Genomic DNA, 21286 nt, shown 5'->3' with positions numbered 1-21286 from the left:
AGTAGATCATATAGTTCTTTTCCTTTCTTTTATCAATGTGATGTATCATGTTGACTGATTTGTGAATGTTGAACCACTCTTGCAGCCCAGGAATAAATCCCACTTGGTTGTGGTGAATAATCCTTTTAATGTACTGTTGGATCCTATTGGCTAGTATCTTGTATTTTGTTATCCATGTTCATCACGGATATTGGTCTGCAAATCTTTTTGGTGGGGTCTTTGTCTAGTTTTGGGATCAAGGTAACACTGGCCTCATAGAATGAGTTTGAAAGTTTTCCTTCCTTTTCTATTTGTTGAAACAGCTTCAGAAGAACAGGTATTAGTTCTTTAAATGTTTGGTAGAATTCCTATGGGAAGCCATCAGGCCCTGGACTCCTGTTTGTTGAGAGATTTTTGATTACTGCTTCAATTTCCTTGTTGGTTATGGGTCTGTTCAGGTTTTCTATTTCTTCCTGTTTCAGTTTTGGTAGTTTACATGTTTCCAGGAATGCATCCATTTCTTCCAGATTGCCTAACTTTTTGGCATGTACTTGCTCATAATATGTTCTTAAAATTGTATTTACTTGGTGTTGGTTGTTATCTCACCTCTTTCATTCATGATTTTATTAATTTGGGTCCTTTCTCTTCTTGATAAGTCTGGCTAGGGGGTTATCGATCTTATTCTTTCAAAGAACCAGCTTCTAGTTTCATTGATCCGTTCTACAGTTCTTCTGGTTTCTATTTCATTGATTTCTGGTCTAATCTTTATTATTTTTCTTCTCCTGCTTGGTTTAGGCTTTATTTTCTGTTCTTTTTCCAGCTCCTTTAGGTGTAAGTTTAGCTTGTGTATTTGAGACTTTTCTGATTTTTTTTGAGAAAGGCTTGTATTGCTCTTAGGACCACCTTTGCTGTATCCCAAAGGTTTTGAACAGTTGTGTTTTCATTTTCATTTGTTTCCATAAGTTTTTTTTAATTCTTTTTAATTTCCTGGTTGACCCATTCATTCTTTAGTTGGATGCTCTTTAACCTCCAAGTGTTTGAGTTCCTTCCAAATTTCCTCTTGTAACTGAGTTCAAATTTCAAAGCATTGTGGTCTGAAAATATGCAGGGAATAATTCCAGTCTTTTGGTACCAGTTGAGGACTGACTGTGACCCAGTATGTGATATATTCTGTTCCATGACAGTTCTGAAAGTTCCATGTGCACTCGAGAAGACTGTGTATTCTGTTGCTTTAGGATGAAAGGCTCTGTATATATCTGTGAAGTCCATCTGGTCCAGTGTATCATTCAGAGCCCTTGTTTCCTTGTTGATCCTAGATGATCTGTCCATTGCTGAGTGGGGTGTTGAAGTCCCCTAATATTACTGTATTATTATCAATGTTTTTCTTTAATTTGGTTTTTTATTGGTTGATTTAATTGGCTACTCCCAAGTTAGGGGAATAAGTATTTATAATTATTAGATCTTCTTGTTGGATAGATCCTTTAAGTATGATATAGTGTCCCTCTTCATCCCTTACTTTGGTTTAAATCTAATTTGTCTGATATGAGATTGCTACCCCAGCTTTCTTTTGATGTCCATTGGCATGATAAATGGTTCTCCACCCCCTCGCTTTCAATCTGGAGGTCTCTTTGGGTCTAAAATGGGCTGTTGTAGACAGCATATGAATGGGTTTTGCTTTTTTTTTTATCCAATTTAATACCCTTTGTCTTTTGATTGGAGCATTTAGCCCATTTACATTCAGAGTAATTATTGACAGATACGAATTTAGTGCCCTTGTATTACCAGTAAAGTCCATGTTTCTGTAGGTTGTCTCTGTTTTCTTTCTGGTCTATTTACTTTTGGTCTCTCTCTTCACTTACAGGATCCCCTTTAAAATTTTTGAAGGGCTGGTTTAGTAATTACAAATTCTTTTAGTTTCTATTTGTCCTGGAAGCTCTTTATCTTTTCTTCCATTCTGAATGACAGCCTTGCTGGATAAAGTATTCTTGGCTGCATATTTTTCTCATTTAGTACCCTGAATATATCATGCCAGTCCTTTCTGGCCTGCCAGGTCTCTGTGTATAGGTCTGCTGCCAGTTTAATGTTTCTACCATTGTAGGTTAAGGAGCTCTTGCCTCGAGCTGCTTTCAGGATTTTCTCTTTATTTCTGAAATTTGCAAGCTTCACTATTATATATCAGGGTGTTGATCTATTTTTATTGATTTTGGGGGTATTCTCTCTACCTCTTGGACTTGAATGCCTGTTTTCTTCCCCAGATTAGGGAAGTTCTCAGCTATGATTTGCTCAAATATACCTTCTATCCCTCTCTCTCTCTTTTTCCTTTGGGACCCCAATAATTCTAATATTGTTTCACATTATGGTGTAGCTGATTTTTTGAAGCCTCCCCTCATGGTCCATTAGTTGTTTTTCTCTCTTTTTCTCAGCTTCCTTCCTTCCCATCATCTTGTTTTATGTGTCACTGACTCTTCTGCCTTATTTATCCTAACTGTTAGAGCATCCAGTTTAGACTGCATCTCAGTTAAAGAATTTTAATTTCAGCCTTATTAGATTTTATTTCTGCACTAAGAGATTCTCTAGTATCTTTTATGCCTTTTTCAAGTCCAGCTAGTAACTTTATAATCATTATCCTGAATTCCAGCTCTGAGATTTTACTTATATCCATATTGATTAGATCTGTGGCAGAGAGTATTACCTCTCATTCTTTCCTTTGTTTTGAATTCCACCTTCTAGTCATTTTGCCCAGAGAAGAATGGATGAACGAGAGAACAGAATCTAAAATACCAACCACAACCCAGGCGAAATACACACTAGACAAATCTGAAGAGGTCAGAAAAAAATGGAAAGAAAAAGGAGAAAAGGGGGAAAAGGAATATAATCTCCCTGGTGGACAAAACAGGTGGTCCACATGGTCCTGGGTATATTTTGGTCTGTTTGTTAGAAGACACTAAGTCCCAAAATTGTAAAGAAAGCAGAACTTATATATATACAAAAATAAAATTGGATACAGTGAAAGGAAGCCAAAAATGAAGAGTGTATCTATAAAATGTAAATGTAAAAATGAAAGTTAAAAAAAAGACTTAAAAACAAAGAGTTGATAAAGTAAGAAACTCGTTGAAAGGGAAAAAAAAAGAAAAGGAAAATTTTAAACTGAAATATAAAAGATTCATGAGAGAAAAAAAAACCTCGAATTCTATATACTATTTTCCCCTAGTGCTGGAGTTTTGCAGTTCTGTGTGCTTGGTAAACTTGGTATTCCCCTGATGTTCCAACTGGTCTTCTGGGAGAAGGGCCTGCTGCACTGATTTTCAGGTGTCTTTGCCTGGGTGGAGTTGCACTGCCTCTTCCCAGGGGGCTGGGCTCAGTGTAAGCTGCTTCAGTTTCTTCTCTGTGGCTCTTGTTCCCTGAAGGCTTTCTGTGCCACTGCTTCAGAGGATGAAAATAAAAATGACGAACCCCCAACTCCCCTCCTGGAACTGAAAGTTCACAGCCCCCTCTCTTCAGTAAACCCTCAGGGAAAAGCAGTCTTCCATTTTGTTTGTGCCAAACTCTGCAGACTCTTGCAGTGTGCACCCGCACTGATCCTCCCGGGGGAGGGAGAAGGGTCGCAGCGGGCCTGCCACTTGCAGGGCCTCTTCCCAGAGAGTAGTTGTCCAGTTGTGCCCCGGTTTGTGGTTTATGGCAAACTGAATTGATAGCCCACTCCCACCTCGTTGACCATACCAGGTTCGCTGCTCCAGTTCTTGGAAATTCTGCTGGCTCTGGCACCCCCATTTTCCTTGACCCCAGGGAATCCAGAGACCACACTGTCCCACCGAGGATTATGCCCTCTTTGCCACCTGAGCACCTTTCAGGCAGGGATGTCTCTCACTGGAGCAGATTCCTAAAAGTTCTGATTTTGTGCTCCGAGGCTATATCACTTTCCAGTAGCTGACTTTCGGAGGCTCCCTCCCCCTGCCATGTATCTTCCCATATATCCCTCCAGTACACTTCTCTGCACCTCCTACCTTGCAAAAAGTGGTCGCTTTTCTATTTGTAGAATTCAGCAATTCTTTGCTTACACCTCAGGTTGAATTCATAGGTATTCAGAATGATTGATAGTTATCTAGCTAAAGTCAAGGGACCAGATGAAATGAGGACTGCTACTCTTCTGCCATCTTGCCTCCCTCCCTGCAGTGCCATACTGTTTTGATTACTATAGCTTTGTAATATAGTTTGAAATTAGGAAGCCTGTCGTCTCCAGTTTTGTTCTTCTTTCTCAAGATTGCTTTGGCTATTGGGGGTCTTTTGTGGTTTCATACAAATTTTAGAACTGCTTTTTCTAATTGTGTGGAAAATGCCATTAGAATTTTGATAGGGACTGCATTGAATCTACAGATAGCTTTGGGTAGGATGGTCATTTTAGCAATATTAATTCTTCCGGTCCGTGAACATGAAATATCTTCCCATTTTTGTCTTCTTCAGTAGCTTTCAGTGTACAGAACTTTCACTTCCATGGTTAAATTTATTCCTAAATATTTTATTCTTTTTGATGCAATTGTGAATGGGATTGTTTTCTTAATTTCTCTTTCTGAGGGTTCATTGTTGGTATACAAATGCAACTGATTTTTGTACATTGATTTTATATCCTGCAACTTACTGAATTGTTTATTAGCCTAACACGTTTTTTTGTGTGTGGAATTTTTAGGGTTTTCTTTATGTAATATCATGTCACGGTAGAGACAGTTTTACTTCTTTTCTGATTTGAATGCCTTTTATTTCATCTTGCATAATTGCTCTGGCTATAACTTCTAGTACTACACTGATAAAAGTGTCTAGAATGGGCATTTTTATCTACTTCCTTATCTCAGAGGAAAGAGTTTCACTGTTTTCATCATTGAGTGTGAAGTTAGCTGAGGTTTGGCATGGCATGAGGTTTGTCATAGATGGCCTTTAATATGTTGAGGTACATTTCCTCTATACCCAATTTGTTGAGAGTTTTTATCATGATTGGATGTTGAATTTTGTCTGATGCTTTTCTTGCAACTATTGAGATGATCGTATGATTTTTACCCACCCTTTTGCTAATGTGATGTATCACAATGATTGATTTGGGGGTGTTGAACCACACTTAATATCTCTGGAATAAATCCCACTTGGTCATGGTGTATGATCCTTTTGATGTACTGTTTAATTCAGTTTGCTGATATTTTGTTGAGGATTTTTACGTCTATATTTGTCAAGGATATTGGCCTGTAATTTTCTTATAATGTCCTTGTCTGGTTTTCATATCATTACAAAGCTGCGCTCCCAGAATGAGTTTGGAAGTGTTCCCTCCTCTTCTTTTTTTTTTTTTTTGGGAAGTGTTTGAGAAAGATTGGTATTAGTTCTTTTTTAAACATCTGGTGGAATTCACCTGTGAAGCCATCTGGTCTTGGACTTGTGTTTGTTAGGTTTTTAATTCCTGATTCAATCTCCTTACTAGTAATATGTTTGTTCAGATTTCCTATTTTTTCTTGATTCAGTCTTGGTAGATTGTATATTTCTAGGAATGCATCCATTTTTTTCTAGGTTGTCCAATTTGTTGATGTATAATTATTTATAATCTCCATGATCCTATTTCTGTAGTATTAGTTGTAACCTTTCTTTCATAACTAATATTATCCTCTCACTTCTCTCAGTATATCTGGATATGGTTCATCTATTTTGTTTCTTTAAAAAAAAAACAAAAAAACTGCTCTAGGGGTGCCTGGGTGGCTCATTTGGATGGGTGGCCAACTCTTGCTTTCATCTTGGGTTATAATCCTAGGGTCCTGGGATTGAGCCCCACATCAGGCTCTGTGCTCAGCGGGGAGTCTGAGGATTCTTACTCTCCTTCTCCCTCTGCCCTTCTTCCCCCCCAAATAAATAAATACATCTTTTAAAAATACGTTCATTTCATTGTTATTTTCTATTGTCTTTTAGTCACTATTTCATGTATTTCCACTCTGATCTTTGTTATTTCCTTCCTTCTCCTAGCTTTGGGCTTAACTGGTTCCTCTTTTTCTAGTTCCTTAAAGTATAAAGTTAGGTTGATTTTTTTTTTTTTTTTTGAGATCTTCCATCTTAAATCTGCTTTTGCAGCATCCCATAGATTTTGATGTACTGCACCTTTGTTTTTGTTTGTTTCGAGATATTTTTTAATTTTGTCTTTTGGTTTCTTTTCTGACCCATTCGTTGTTCAGAAGTGTGTTGTTGAATTTCCACCTATTTGTGAATTTTCAAGCTTTCCTCCTGTTATTAACATCTAGTTTCATGCCATTGTCTTCAGAGAAGATACTTGGTATGATTTCAGTCTTCTTAATTTGGTAAGACTTGTTTTGTGACCTATCATATAATCTGTGCTGGAGAATGTTCTGTGTGTGCTTGAGAAGACTATGCAGTCTGCTCTTGTTGGATCGGATGATCTGCATATATGTCTGTTAGGACCATTTGATCAAAAGAATTGTTCAAGTATAATGTTTCCCAGTTGATTTTCTGTCTGGATGATCTATCCATTGTTGAAAGTCAGGTATTGAATTTCCCTGCTATTATTATTGTCTGATTGTCTGTTTTACTCTTCAGGTCGGTTAGCATTTGCTTAACATATTTAGGTGCTCTGATGTTGGGAGCATATATATTCACAGCTGTTCTATCTTGATGAATTGACTCTGTTAACACTAAATAATGACCTTCTTTGTCTCTGTTACTGTTTTGTCTTAAAGTTTATTTTTTTCTGATGTAAGTATAGCCATCCTTGTTCTCTTTTGCTTCCCATTTGCATGGAATACATTTTTCCATCCCTGCACATTGAGCCTTCGTGTGTCCTTAAAGCTGAAGGGAGTCTTTTGTCAGCAGGATATAGTTGGGTCTTAAAAAAAAAAAAATCCAGCCAGCCACTCTGTGTCTTTTAATTGGAGAATTCAGTCCATTTACATTTAGAGTAATTATTGTTAGGTATGGAATTACTGTGGCCATTTTGTCATTTGTTTTCTGTTTGTTTTAGTATCCCGCTTCTTTTGGTGAATGTATTAACACCAGAGTCGTGCCTGATTGTGTCCTGTTCTTACAGGGGTCCCTCTCGCTCTCCTGGGTGGCCTCCTGATTCCAGAAGCCCTCATATTCTGTGGCAGTTCTCATTACTTGAGCATGGGTTCCTTTAGAATGGAGAGGAACCTCCTTTTTCTCATGAGATGGTCCAGGCAAGGGGAAAAGCAATGTTAAGGAGCTTCGATTAGGAAGAAAAAAGCCAGCGTGTCTTGGTTCCAGTTCCATGCTTGTTGTTTTTCATTTATGATCTTATTTACTTAGATTAATATCACCTATCCGTGTTTCATCTAATAAGCACTTTAACAACATAAACATTTGAATTAGCTACACCTTTGCTCTGCTAACGGATTAGCTTTGATAGGCACAATCCAGTATTTCCAGGGTTTTTGTTTTTTCGAAGCTTTTTTTTCAATATCCATATGTAAAGAAAACTGACAGTTGAGACTGACATACTAAAGAGACATACTCCTAATTAATATTTTATGCATCGATAATGATATGACTGACATTACTATTAATTGTCTGAAGAGATTTGGTCGGTTTGTTAAGAATCATTTTTTCTTCTAACACTGGGTCATCTGAAAATAGGCCATAATTCTACCATTAGCATAGAAAATGTCTTCCATTTGTCATTAGGATTTGTGTCATAAACACACAAATATGGCATAGGAATCTGTTTCGGGGTTAGAAAATTCTCTTAATGGCACTTTGGGAAATTATTCAAGTTTGAATGGTTATGTGGAGAAGGATTTATGTAATGTGGATATTTTTATGTAGAACAGTGTTAACATTTTAACTTACTCTTATTATTATACTTAAGTTTAATATTAATATACGTGAGCCAGCTTTCCCCTGGCTGTCAGCTATAGGCCATTCATAGGTCCCAGAGGCCTCCCCCAAGTCCAGCAGTGTTAACATTTTAACTTCTTATAACACTTACTCTTATTATCGTGTGTATAAGGTCTTTCCTTTTTAGCTGTAAAAATAGCTGCGTGGTGTGTTTTTGATGTGTTTAAGCTGGTATGTTAGAAATTCTAAGTCATTGGGTGTCAAATGTAAACACACAAATCATGTATAGGAGTATGTTCTGAGGGTCCAGAATTTGAAATCAGGGTGATTATAATTTTCCCATTCCTGGAAAGCAGTAGGTCACATAATTCAATTTGATACTTTAGGATGTGCAATATGGAGTAGCAAGAGAGCATGGGCTTTGATTTTAGAAAGACACCTGGCTATGAGTTCTGTCTCCACACATGTGACCTGTGTGGTCATCAGTTGGAAAAACAAAATACAATGACTTAAATCGATACAGTTCATTTCTTCCTGCCTGACAAGGCAAGGGTATGCAGATAGGGCTTGGCGGACTGGTGGCACCTCAACACATGGCTTTGATCTGCGTGCAAGGTGGTGCCAATTTTTACTTTTCAAGGCTAGCAGAGAGGGTAAAAGGGCAGGAGTATGAGCAGGGTTCTTTTTGAAGGACGGGGATGTACACATTACCTCCACTCTCCTGCGCATGCGAGAACATAGCGTAGCCACTTGAGAAAGCCTGGGAAGTGTAGTCTCTGCCTTGGTCAGATGTGTTGGAGAAAGGATGTGATTCTGTTTCTAAGAGGAAGAAGGATGAGGAGGGGCTGCTTAACAATCTCTGCCAGTGGCCTTGACCAAATTACTCTTTCTTGACTCTATTTGTAAAATGTAAAATATTAAAACTATTTATAAAAATTTACAAAATATCTATAAAAAGTGTCATCCTCAAAAGGTTTTGACAAAGAGACATTTAATAAATATAGGTATCCCTTCCTTATTTTCAGGGGCTCATTTCTCTTAGTACTTCTGAATACAACTCTCACTTTTTGAAATAAATAATAATACACATTTTCTATTGCTGTTTAACAAATTACCACAAACTTACTGACTTAAACCAGTAGCCATCTCAGTTTCTGTGTGTCTGGAGGCAGAGCCCAGCATAGCTGCATCCCATGCTCGGGGTGTCACAGGCTGTAGCCAAGGGGTCAGCCGACTGTAGTCTCATCTGGGGCCTGACTGCCTCACCCGGGTCATTGGAAGAATTCATATCTTTGCAGCTGTGGGACCCAAGGCCCCGACTTCTTGCTGTCAGCTATAGGACTATGTCTGAGAGGCCACTCCCACATCTTAAATCCTTCCTTCCAGATCTGAAAGGATTCTCTGGCTTCCTAGTAGGTGGGCTTCTCCAACATGGCTGCCGACTTCCTCAGGCTGCCGCGGAAGGTTTCTAGAGTGAGTCTGCTAACCAGAGAACACATTATGTGTAGCACAATTAATCGTGAAGGTGACATTCCATTGCTGTTGCCAGAGTCTGTTAGTTAGAAGCAAGGCACAGGTCCTGCCCGCACTCAAGGGGAGTGATTTCACAAAGGCGTGAATGAGATCATGGGGGCCACCTGGAAGTTTGTCAAGCACAATAGCTGTGTTTCATTTAAAATCACTTTGTATTACAAAAGGAGAATTCCTGTTTGTTTGGCACTGTCATTTCTCACAATGGTGAGACATTTTGGCAAAGTGTCAATAGGGACTTTTTTCAAATTAGAAATACCAGTCCATATTGATTCATGAAAAATATATATGTACACACACACATTGGGAGAGAGAGAATATAAACATGAGAAGGCAGATGGAAAAATATCTCCTTCCGCTTTCTATTGTGGTTGAACACTTTTGGAATGCTACAGATTCGGTATCTTAAGAGGTACGCCACAAACCAGCAGTATTGTGTGTGGAGAATTTTAAAAAGTCAAAATGGTATGTCCATAAAGACTAGCTCAGAAATTTCCTTCTTTCTATCTTCCTGTCTTTTAGTTACCCTAATTATGACAGGTACACATTGAACAGTAGGCCTTTCTGAGCTTGCATGGTTATCACTAGGCTCATTGTTTAGAGTCTACAAAGCTTGAAGGAGATTGAAGTCACACCCTAGAAAGCATGACACAGATTGTGTACATAGTCCAGACCTGGAGATCTGGTGTCAAAATTAGCCTCAAAAATCTGTGAAATAATGTAGTAAAAAATGTAGTTAAAAAAAAACCAACATTATTAATAGCATAAGATCCAAAATTTGCTTTTAGCTCTGTAATATCCTCTTGTTTGTGATATGGATATTATTCCTGGCCTCCTTATTGCAGTCAAAGGCTAATTTTTCAGTAACGTTGAGCATCATGAAAGAATCCTGCAGTGTCTGTCCATCTGTCCACCTATCCATCCATTCATCCATCTATCCCGCAGCAGCTGTTGAATTCTCTTTGTAGTCCCCATACCATGCTGAGTCCAGACATAGGCACAATACTGAGGTCTTTGCTCTTAAGGAAATTTCAACTCATATGATGCACATCAAAGAGGCAGTGGGTGTCATTCCTGTTCTCATGCAATTTATAATGTCACCGATAAGATTGTTTTAAAATTAATTTTAGCTAAATGCATTTATACACATATAGTTAGAGATGAAGAAATGATGTGCTATTTGAGAGTATAATTAAGAGGAATAATTAGTTCAATCACTGAACATTTAACATGTAGTTCATGAGTGCTTACTCTGCACTGGCTCCTCTTCTAGGTCTGAAACTGAAATAGATAGTAGGTAACCAGCTCCGTTGCTGCCTTTCCATTCCTGGCCCTGTCTCTAATTTGGATGGAGGGAAATCACGTGGTTAGGAAGGGGCTACACTGAGTAAGAATCCTCAAAGGGCCTCCCCTTCCCTGAGTTCTAAAGCAAGTGATAGTTTCCACAGAGTTCCTAGAACACTCTTCACCTGCTCCACGTTCTTGTCTGTGGGATCACTGAGAGTGTCTGACCAAGAAGTCTGCAATAGCCGTGCCTTGGGTGGTGTCAGGGTTGGAAGATCTACACTTCCAGTCAGAATAAAAGAAAAACTGCAAAGGCGTTTGGGTCCTTTGTTTTAAGAGCAGATCTGCACGTTACACTTCAAAGGAAGGGTGAAAATGTCCCTCCGACAGTGTCCCTTAGGAAGAATAAAGCTTCGACTTCAAAGGAAGAGCATGTCGTTATTCCTGATCTTAAAATGAAATGCTGTCTTTTCCTTTTCCTGACAAATGGGTGAAATTATAACAAAGACTTAATATTAGGTTGAATTAGAAGGAATTCAGCTATTTGTGGTTACACAGCAGAGGAACTGTAGGTCTTCGTCCACCCTAAACTTGCAAACCACTGATGAAAGGTGTCAGGTGGGTGTAATTTATCTAGCGTGTCTTGAGGTATGGAAAGGGTGTAGTACTGAACTCAAACCTGTAATTACAGAACAAGACACAACGAGGTATGCATTGTGCCAGAATATCTGCATCCAGGTAGGCATGTTGCTATAAGGCAGACGCCGTGGCAGCTCAGGAAATTGAGCATTGCACAAACCCTAATGTCTCTTTCTACACTTCTGAAAGGTCTTATTTTTATTACTCTGTTTATGTGAGGACTTAGTTATGAGCTGATGACACGAACGAACTTAGAAACTTCTTAGTGCGAATCAAATGCCTCTATTCAAGAAGGCCTGCTTTCAAGGCAACACAGAACTGCATTCAGCTGGAATCTAAACAAAATTAAGCTCTGCTCAGTACTACAAAAGCTACCACACTAGTTACGGCAGATCACCTAGAAGAAGTTTCAAAGATAGGACCCCTTCAACTATGTGCTGCCTGTCTTGAGGCATCCACCTTGAGAGAGGTTGACATCACCAGTAACATAAGAACCAGTATCAATGGAGTATCAGACTAAAACAGCAGGTCATATGCTATTACAAAAGATTTCATTGTATCGCAGTGGCTTTATATGAGAAAGATTACCAGTGGTCCATTAAGATGCCGGCAGAACACAAAAATTGATGTAGATCCCCTTTTTTAATAAGACAGAATATACAGAACTGTTGTATGTGTTACAAATGAATTCCGATAGACCCAACCCTTTGACTAAAAATTACTCAAAGTTTATCATAATGGAATTTGACCCATAGATGGTCCTTGACTATTTGTCTTCAATTTAAATACCACTTGCATAGGAAACAGGATGGGAAAGAAAGCCTGTCTCTACTTTCCATGCCCCCCATGCCCCGCTGAGGGTACCTATTGACTGGAGAGTGTGCAGTCACATTCTCCCATCTGGGGCGAGACCACAGTTGAGCTTCTGGGACCTCAACTCCAGCCGCCCTTCATGTGTTCATGGTGCTGGCCCCTGGGCGCGGGGCCAATGGGGAAGGATTCAGGTCTGGTTACTGTAACAGACCCCAGATACCAGCCTTGTGAGCACACCTACCCAGTGCTGGCGGTGGCTATGTGGAGTCAGAAACCACACTCCCGGCTTGCGGCTCCCCATGGCTGGGATCTCACCGTCACAGATGGCCCAACATGGCACACACAGGAGCAAGGGGCCCGTCTCTTTCCTTTCAGAACATGACTCACAAGGTGCTCACTTAACTTCCAAGCATAGCCATTTTGAAAAACAGGGAAAGTGGATATGGTGGGTAATTGTTTCTCTCTGCCCTGATATCCTCATGTTCAAAATCAGTTTCAGTGCTCCAGCACACTTTCCTTTTTTTTTTTCATGTGCACCTTTCCATTTATTTGTGCTATTCCTTTTTTTTAATAGTTTTTTTTTAAATTGAAGTATGGTTGACACACAGTGCCACATTAGCACACCTTCTTTTGTAACAACTCCTTTGCCTAATCCAGACAAAATATTTGTCTTAATGTGTTGGACACACGCAGAGAGTAAACTAGCACTGTGATCTCATTGTTAGAGTCCCTGTGTAGTAGATACAAGACAGAGAGACTGTGTTCTAAAACTTGCCACTCACTGTGATCAAGGAGCCATCTTTTTTTTTTTTTTTAATATTTCCTCTTAGATAGAATTTGCTTATCTAGCTTATAGGTTTATGGTAAGGATTAGACCTTATATTTTATTTTCCGGGCAATTAAAAGATTTGTTAGAGAGGGAGGGGGTGGGGGGATGGGTTAGCCTGGTGATGGGTATTAAAGAGGGCACATTTTGCGTGGAGCACTGGGTGTTATGCACAAACAATGAATCATGGAACACTACATCAAAAGCTAATGATGTAATGTATGGTGATTAACATAACAATAAAAAATAAAAAAAAAGATTTGTTAGAGAATGATTATCTTCGTTAAAAAAAACAGGCTTCTAGCTTATTGTGGTGATCGTTTCAAAATATATACAAATATCAAATCATTATGTTGTATGCCTGAAACTAATATAATGTATCAATTATATCTTCATTAAAAAAAGTGAAAAAATTATGAATGAAAGAATAATATATCCATCTGTCATTATGAATAAAGCTCAGTTTTTTGGTTACATTCTTTTGAAAAATTCAGGCTTCAATTTTTCTTCTCAAAAAATGTGAATGTCAACTAAAGCACACATTAGAAGACAGTGGATTATTGCATGTTTGTTTTAGAAAAGTAAAAACCTTTAGGTCATAAATATGTCTTTTGAGGACCACTTTCGTAATTCTAGCTTTTGTTGTAGCAACATTACTGTGAATAGGCTGTGGTAAGTTTATGCATTGGCACTTGGATAACCTTCCTACTACTAACCAATCAGAATGTAGATGTTTCAGCTTTTAGGTACCAAGAAAGAACGGTATTTGTAGGACAAGAATTTTCCAGTGGAAGAGTATTCTTTCATGAAAACTCTCATGGCCTTTCTTACAATGACTATATCATTGTCCTCAAAAAAAAGAAAGAGAGAGAGAAAGGAGAGAAAAGAGAGAAAGGAAGGAAGGGAGGGAGGGAGGGAGGAGGAAGGAAAGAAGGATGGAAAGAAAGAAGGAAAGAAAGAACGGAAAGAAATGGATGCACCCCATGCCAGATCCAGAATTTCCTCTCCCGGTGTCAATGACCAGGCATTCCAAGCAGGCTACAACAGATGTGGAAGTCCATTCCTGCTCCATTCTCTTCATCCCTCCTGCTGAGTGTGGGCTGTCCTCTCTCCATGTCTGTCACAGAAATGAATCCCAGCAGTGATGAACTTGGAAACAATTAGGTGTGGCAGGCTTGGTTTCTTCAAGGCCCCTCTCCTCGGCCGGCAGATGACTGCCTTCTTACTGTGCCCTCATGTGACCTTTCCTCTGAGCCCAACCCCTGTGTCTCTCCCTTCTTAGAAGGACTCCAGTCCTACTGCATTAGGGCCCACCCTAACTGCTTCAGTTTAGCTTGACCACCCTTTTAAAGGCCCTATCTACAGTACAGTCATATTCTGAGGTATTGGGGTTAGGGCTTCAACATATGAACTTTGGCGGGGGCGCACCAGTCCATAACAGTGCATAAAATGTGGAAAAAATATTAGTATCGTGAGTGACGGGGCCCTCTAGAGTTAAATTTAAATTAAAACCTTTGCGGATTTCCTTATGTGTTTCCATTGTGTTCTCATACATCTAGAAATACAAAGATTTCATATTTCCTGTGCTGTGTTTCTCTTTTGGCAGGCCTGGCAGCTTCGATTCAGTCACCTTGTCGGCTATGGTGCCAAGTATTACTCTTACCTGATGTCCAGGGCAGTGGCTTCCATGGTTTGGAAGGAGTGTTTTCAACAAGACCCTTTTAACAGGTAATGAGGGGGACGAATTCTCCTCCAACTACCCCCTACCCCACTACATCTGAAGCCAGGCTGAGAACCTTAGCCACTTGCCACCTAGCCTACACCACACCTTCTGGCTGGGCCTCCCTCCCGCTTCCGGAGGCAGAGCCTGGCCCCGAACCTCTGCCTTGCTCTGTAGCACTGCACGGCTGCCGCGCACTGGTGATGGTGTGGCGCCCTCCCATCGTGCCCATAGGGACCCTTTGTGTGAAAACTCTTTGCTTCTCCAGAGTGGGCCTAGACTGCTCTGCTTCCATGCCTCCCTGGTGGGTTTTCTTAGTTGTTCCAGCCTCTCTCGTTGTTTGTACCCTGCTGCTCGGTGCTCCCTGTTCCCTTGGACAGGCTTCCTTATTTGCAGCACAAGCTTCCAAGGATTCACTCATGGGGAACAACACCTGATTTCCTTTTTATTGCCCAACAAAGGACTTGCTACTGTTGTTCATTTGGGAGCAGCACCATTGGAAATTTTGATTATCTATGCTAGTGTCCACTTTGTTCTGGAAAGTTTCCCCTCTGCCTGACTTTGGGACACTTTCTTCCCCTATAAGACAGTGGCTGTCTGAAGAATGGGAGCAGCTCCCCGACCATTCCTCCACAGCTCCCCTTCATGGGGTCCACTGACCACCACTTAGCGTTGGCATTGCAGAGCCCTGCCCCACATCGCTCCCCACCGCTTGCCTCCTAGGTGCCCTCCTGAGTGGCCCTGCTCACCATTTCCATCATCAGGATGGGCAGTAGTTAAGAGCCCAATCCGCAGCTGTCACGAACATCATTGTGTGGTGACTCTTGGCCCTGTCCAGAGCGTATTTCATCGAGTTATCTGGTGACCGTGTGAGCCTTTAATGATTCTGTGAGGGAATCTGGGTTGGTTGATTTAGCTAGGGACACATGATGCCCACCCCCTTCCCCACAATGGAGGTAGCCATGCACAGTGGTGGGCTGGAGAAGGAGAGAAGGAGGGAGAGTGGGCTCTGGGATGGGCAGCCCTGCATCCCCAGGATCTCAGTAAGCTCCACCCCATAGGAGAAGCACAGGATTGCCCCTGTGTGAGCCTCCTCCCGATTCTCACAGGCTTCCCTCCAACACCAGGAACCTCGGGGAAGTCGAGTTCTGGTCTCATGGAGTCCTTAGAAGGAGCTTCCTTTGAAAGCAAACCACTAATTATGATCTTGTCTAATACTCATTTAAAGCATTTTATCTCCTTACCACACAAACACATCTCCAGATACCTCTCAGGCAGCCATGGATATTTATGTAGTATCTTTACCGCTTTTATGTGGTTTAAAATTAATGACACCTTGGATTTTTAGAGTGCCCTAAAGTTTCCATATGGCCCGTTATTTTACATTGATGGCAACCTTGGCAGAGCAGGTACTGCTTGTGAGGGGAAACTGAGGCTCGGAGGGGACAAGCGGTTTGCCCAAGGCTTCCCAGTGAAGACTGGAGTAAGATTAGAAGGCAGGTCTGCTAATTCCTAGCCCCTTCTCCCTCTCTGACTCCTGCCCGGCCCCCAGCTTTTCATGCAGTTGGATGTAGGTTTGGATTTTCTTAGCATTTAATAATCACATTCAGTTCCAAAGCCTTTTGAACTTGAATCTGATGTAATAGAATTTTTAAATGTTTTACAGCTTGGTACCCACATGTTATTTTGTCTTCCGCCCTTTGCACACTGCAGACATTTGGTCTGCTTTTCAGATTTTATTATTTTCAAAGGACCTAAAGCCAAAACTGACTATAATAAATCAGTTTGGGGGATTATGATTCTTTACTGGAGATTTCTATAAACTAGGCAAAATATTATCTTGCTTAAACGAACTGCACTTTACTAGAAAACCACATACTATTAAATACATATATTTCCAAGCATTTATATCTTGTTTATATGTGCATTCTTGCCTAGACATGTAGTTTGCCATACTTTTATAGACGTGTAAAAGTAAGCTAGTAAAATACTCACTGGACTAGAAAATTTCTAACCTATGTCAAAAGATCCTTTTTGATCCCACTTCTGAAAAATCACCAGACTGGAAGCCTCACCAGAAAGCCGGGCAGCACAGACCTGAGGCACACCGAGAACCAGAGGCCTGAGAGCAGGAGTCTGCCCAAGGGGAGGGGAGCTACAGACGGGCTGGCAGGAGATCCAGCCCTCCAGGCCGGGGGTCGTGCGGGGCCTTTCAGCCACCCCATCCCCTCCCTGGGTGGACCCAGCCTTCTGTCCGTGTTTGCTAATTCATGACACACTTTGCCTTGGCACCCACGTAGTGTTTGATCTCAACATATTTTTGATACTGTAATACTTAAAAAATTCTGATTAGAAACCAGGTTCGCAAAATTGCCCATACATAAGGATGCTCCAGAAATAGTGGGATGAAAACAGCATCATTTATGTAACTTATGTCATCATGGTGCGTAGTCATCTGGCATAAAAGGAATTACATTTTCCATAAAATACAAAAGTAACACTAAATAGCTTGTGTCCAGGTGCCGTTAAGTTGGAGAATTTCTATCTGTAAAAGTTCTCCAAAATCTGCCTGCAGGGGTTATTATAGACAGTGTTCCCTATAGAACCCAGCAGACAAAGTGCATCAGAAGATGCAGATGGGCTGTTCCTTCCTTTGCCTTCCCCATCAGGGGACTCAAGAGTGAGTTTCCCGTGCCATCAGTTACCCTTAGCTGAGCTCCCCCTCTCCGGGTGTAATTAAGCTTCTCCTGCCAGCTTTGTCCCCTTCACTTTTATTTCACAGTGTTATTTTTCTCTCTCTGTTTCATCTCAGCAGAAATAATTCCAAATCGCACTTGAAGATAATCCCAAAGGTGATAGACAGTGGGATGCCTTTTGCTTATGTAATACCTCAACTAAGTAATCCTTTCTTCGAAGAGAGATTGCTTGCTATGACACAGGAAGCTGAAAATACAGTTCTCCTTTTACAGTAAATCTGTCATACCTGGTTTTACTTAATTAGAATAATTTAAAAATTGGAATTAGAGTTTTAGAAGCAAGAAAATAGACGGCTGAATTGTGCTGTGGTGGCAGCTTTTCTGAATATGATGTCAGCGTGGCTTCATTTTGAGAAACTAGGACAAGTGTGACCTGGGGCTATAACAGAGTGTTCTCTCCCCCCCGCAGGGCGGCAGGGGAGCGCTATCGCAGGGAGATGCTAGCTCACGGCGGGGGCAAGGAGCCCATGCTCATGGTGCAAGGTAAAACAAAACAAGGAGTGGTAACTTGTCCGTCATCCTTTTTTTAAAAAGGTTTTATGGGTTATATACATTTTTTAATTATTGAAGTATAGTTGACATACAATGTTGTATTAGTTTTGAGTGTACAATATAGTGATTAGACAGGTCTGTACATTACGCCACGTAGTAGTGTAGCTACCATCTGTCACCAAACACTGTTATTACAATATTATTGACTATATTCCTGATGATGTACTTTTCATCTCCGTGACTTATTTATTTTATAACTGGCAGTTTGTACCTCAATCCCCTCCATCTATTTCGCCCTTCCCCTCACTGCCCTCCTGTTTTATGGGTTTTAGTTACTACAATTTATTTAGATGCTGGCATAAAATTGCACGTTTTAACTTTTGTAAAATGTTACTGACACTCTAATAGGAAATTTGTAAATTTGTCATAAATTATCAGAAAATTTGCCTGTAGGTTTTAACAGGTCACAGTGTATTTCTTTAGCCTAAAGAACTCATTTATTTCTTTCTCCAAAACTTTAGCTAGACCTTTGCTAGAAATTCCAAGGCATTGAGCTGGATTTTTTACCCATTGAAAAATTAGAACCTAATTAAATCTTCTCTTTCAGGTACCACAGTGCTTGTTTTCCTATGTAATATGGGGGGTTAATTTTTTCATTTAAGTATTTTCACTGAAAATTTAATTGTAAATGGAAGGGACCATCATGATTTTTCATAAAATGTTCTCAGGAATCTTTTAAGGAAGATGTGGATATTATTGGATATTCTCAATATATCAACAGTTATATTTGTGGCTGACCCTCCAACTAGCTGATAAAAATTGCTTTTAGGAAGTACATCTCGTATTGGAGAAGTAGGGTAGTAATGGGTCTGACATGTTTCCTTGCCTACATCTGTTCAATCTAATACTCTTGCCCATTTTCACAGAGCTCCTTCCCTTCAGCTGTTGGTTTACTCAGCTTGTCCGTGTTTAGTGCTCATAGGTGCCAGGCACTGTTGTGGCGCCACGCTGTGCTGAGGGCAGGAGTGAAAGACTATGTACATAGACAAACACCCCCTTCTTGTGGAACTTGCATTTTGTCAACTTGGCCATGAGGGGGCGCTCTTCCAGGCACAGTCTACCCAGTGCCACAGTATGTTTAGAAAACAAATCAGCCGGGCCAGAGGGCCTACAGTTTCATGTAGCCTGGCCCAACCAAGATGACAGAAGCCCCCCACAACACTTTGGTCTCCCATTAGTACACTGTGCCTCCGAGTTGTCCTCCTGAGATGCAGAAGGCCTGGCAGTGGTGCCTCAGTTCCCACTCACACCTTAATGGCTCTTCCTGAACTCCTCTACATCCAGGGAAAGGTTTTACATGGTTTACACGCTTGATTAATTTAATCTCCTAGCACCACCCCTATGAGGTAGGAAGGATCACTATTCCCATTTTACAGATGCTGCAACAGGTCAGGTCCTTGACCCATGTTAGAGGCAGTGATTAGGTCAGTCAGGATTTGAACCTGTGACTTGTGGTTGCGGAGATTATGCTCTTCAGCAGTCTGTGCTGTTTCATGTGTTTGCAGAACAGGACGCTGGGGTAAGGGTCTCTTACGGACCCACATAAAAGGAAGATTCCTCGGCTCATACTAATAAACCACTGAGAGTACACATAGTGTATTTCTCAGCTGGTAGTTTCTGGTCCGTCACAGAAAGCCCACTGTGAGTCAAGAAGGGATGCTGCAATTTGCTTCCTCCTGTAGGTTTTCTGTTATGTATACTCTCCCAGTAGCCATGCTTAGCTTTTTCTCTTTGAGACCAGGCTCTAAACACTGTCTGCACATAAATATTAGCTTACATATGGTTCCCTCAAAAGAAAAAAAAAATCAAATCCTTTTCTATGTTTGTCCTTTGGCTGGTGTACTTTTCTACACACTTCCAAGAATGTTGTAACAAACCTCTCAAAATTCTGTTCTTTATATGAAACATCATTGTGTTAAGAAACTTAATATTTTCCACACTGAAATTTGCACACTGGGGAGAGAAAAACAAGACTATGGTTCAAACCAGGGATGATAAAATATTCAGATTCCAGTTAACACCAATAATAGAATGGTTCTGCTTTTAAACTTTTAATATTTTTCTTAATGTTCTGTCAGATTTCATTAATTCACATGATTTGTTACATGTCAAAGATGAATGGGGGACATGCAGAGAAGTTTATGACTGGTGTCACTTTATAGGGCTGGGTTTGTAAGACAAGACCAGCAGTGGCTTCTCATTTTCTTGTAGGCAGCCAGCCTCTACCCCCAAACAGGAATGTCCTTAGGGAATGGCTCTTAGCCAAACCCTGGGGTATCCCGAGGAGTAGTGACTGGTGAAATTACTAAGAGTTGTGATATAAAAACTTAAACAATCTAGTAGGTGTTACTCTTGTATGAAAATATAATTTTTTATAGGTGTTTGTATATGTTACTTAACTACTTACTAGGTAAATAGCAAGAGTTATAGAGTTATATTAAGTAGCAAACGATAAAGAAAGAACACCTCCCTTCAAACTATGTGCCTCCCTGACCAAATGACAACTTTATTAACCTACTACTTTAAGACTTATGTTGCAAATGAATTCCAGGCCATTCCTTTAGCGTCAGAATACCTCTGCCTTGTACTCATCATCTTTGAACGATACATATTCAAAGAAATCAAATATGCCATGCTTTTGATCTTTGAATAATAAAGATGACACAGGTGACCTGTTTTTAGAATGAGTCGTCATTATCTCCGAGTCCCTGGATCTTTTCTGGCTCCACCAACAGATGAGCCAACTTGTGGTCAAAAGCTGGTCTGAAGGATGTGCCGGAGAATGGGGGCATTCCTCTTTCTTTTCTCCCTCTGTTTGCTCCACAATCATCAGTTAAAGTCTCCTGCCACATAGCCACGTCTGTGTGCTGACCCCGGCTCTGCACCGAGGGAGCCCCGTGGAGCAACCCTAGTCATGGTCAGAGTCTGTATTTTCCTCTCAGCATTCTAAACACCATTTGAAAACAACAGTGGTTGCATAGTAGTTCAAACAGTTCCCCTCCTGGGGGAAGAGAGGTCACATGGTACAGCCGACCAGGATCCAGCCTTCCTAGCTCTGCTACTTCTTGAGAAAGTCACTCACACCCTCTCTCTGGGAGAGAAGGTGTGATTTGACGTCACAACTTCACTTCCTTCTAATGTGCTTGTCCTCAGCGCCTGTCTCAGTCCCCCTGCGTAGGGCATGTGTGTGTCGCCCAAGTGATAAAACAGATGCAGTAGAAGGAGCGTTACAGATTGAAGTTATGTCCTTATCTGCTTTTAAACACATTCATGGCACATGTAAAGAAATATGTTATAAGCACAATATTCGTTTACTTAACACCCCCCCAGCCCCCCGCTCAACAATTTGGCAAT

At 40.6% G+C, this 21286-nt stretch overlaps 1 protein-coding gene across 1 annotated transcript in view; it reads left to right on the top strand.

The window, feature by feature from the left end:
* MIPEP (mitochondrial intermediate peptidase) overlaps positions 1 to 21286 on the top strand; it is a 175871-nt gene that overhangs the window by 135453 nt on the left and 19132 nt on the right. Inside the window, exons 17-18 of the mRNA XM_028107728.2 lie at positions 14511 to 14632; positions 17790 to 17863. Of these exons, the coding sequence (XP_027963529.1) occupies positions 14511 to 14632; positions 17790 to 17863 (196 nt within the window). The remainder of the gene's footprint in view (positions 1 to 14510; positions 14633 to 17789; positions 17864 to 21286) is intronic.

Source organism: Eumetopias jubatus, unplaced genomic scaffold (genome assembly GCF_037043125.1).
Source record: "Eumetopias jubatus isolate StellerSeaLion01/CBP00866 unplaced genomic scaffold, mEumJub1_p1.0 scaffold_3, whole genome shotgun sequence".
Lineage (NCBI taxonomy): Eukaryota > Metazoa > Chordata > Mammalia > Carnivora > Otariidae > Eumetopias > Eumetopias jubatus.
Note: the sequence above shows the minus strand (reverse complement) of the source record. Positions and strands in the feature narration are given on the sequence as shown.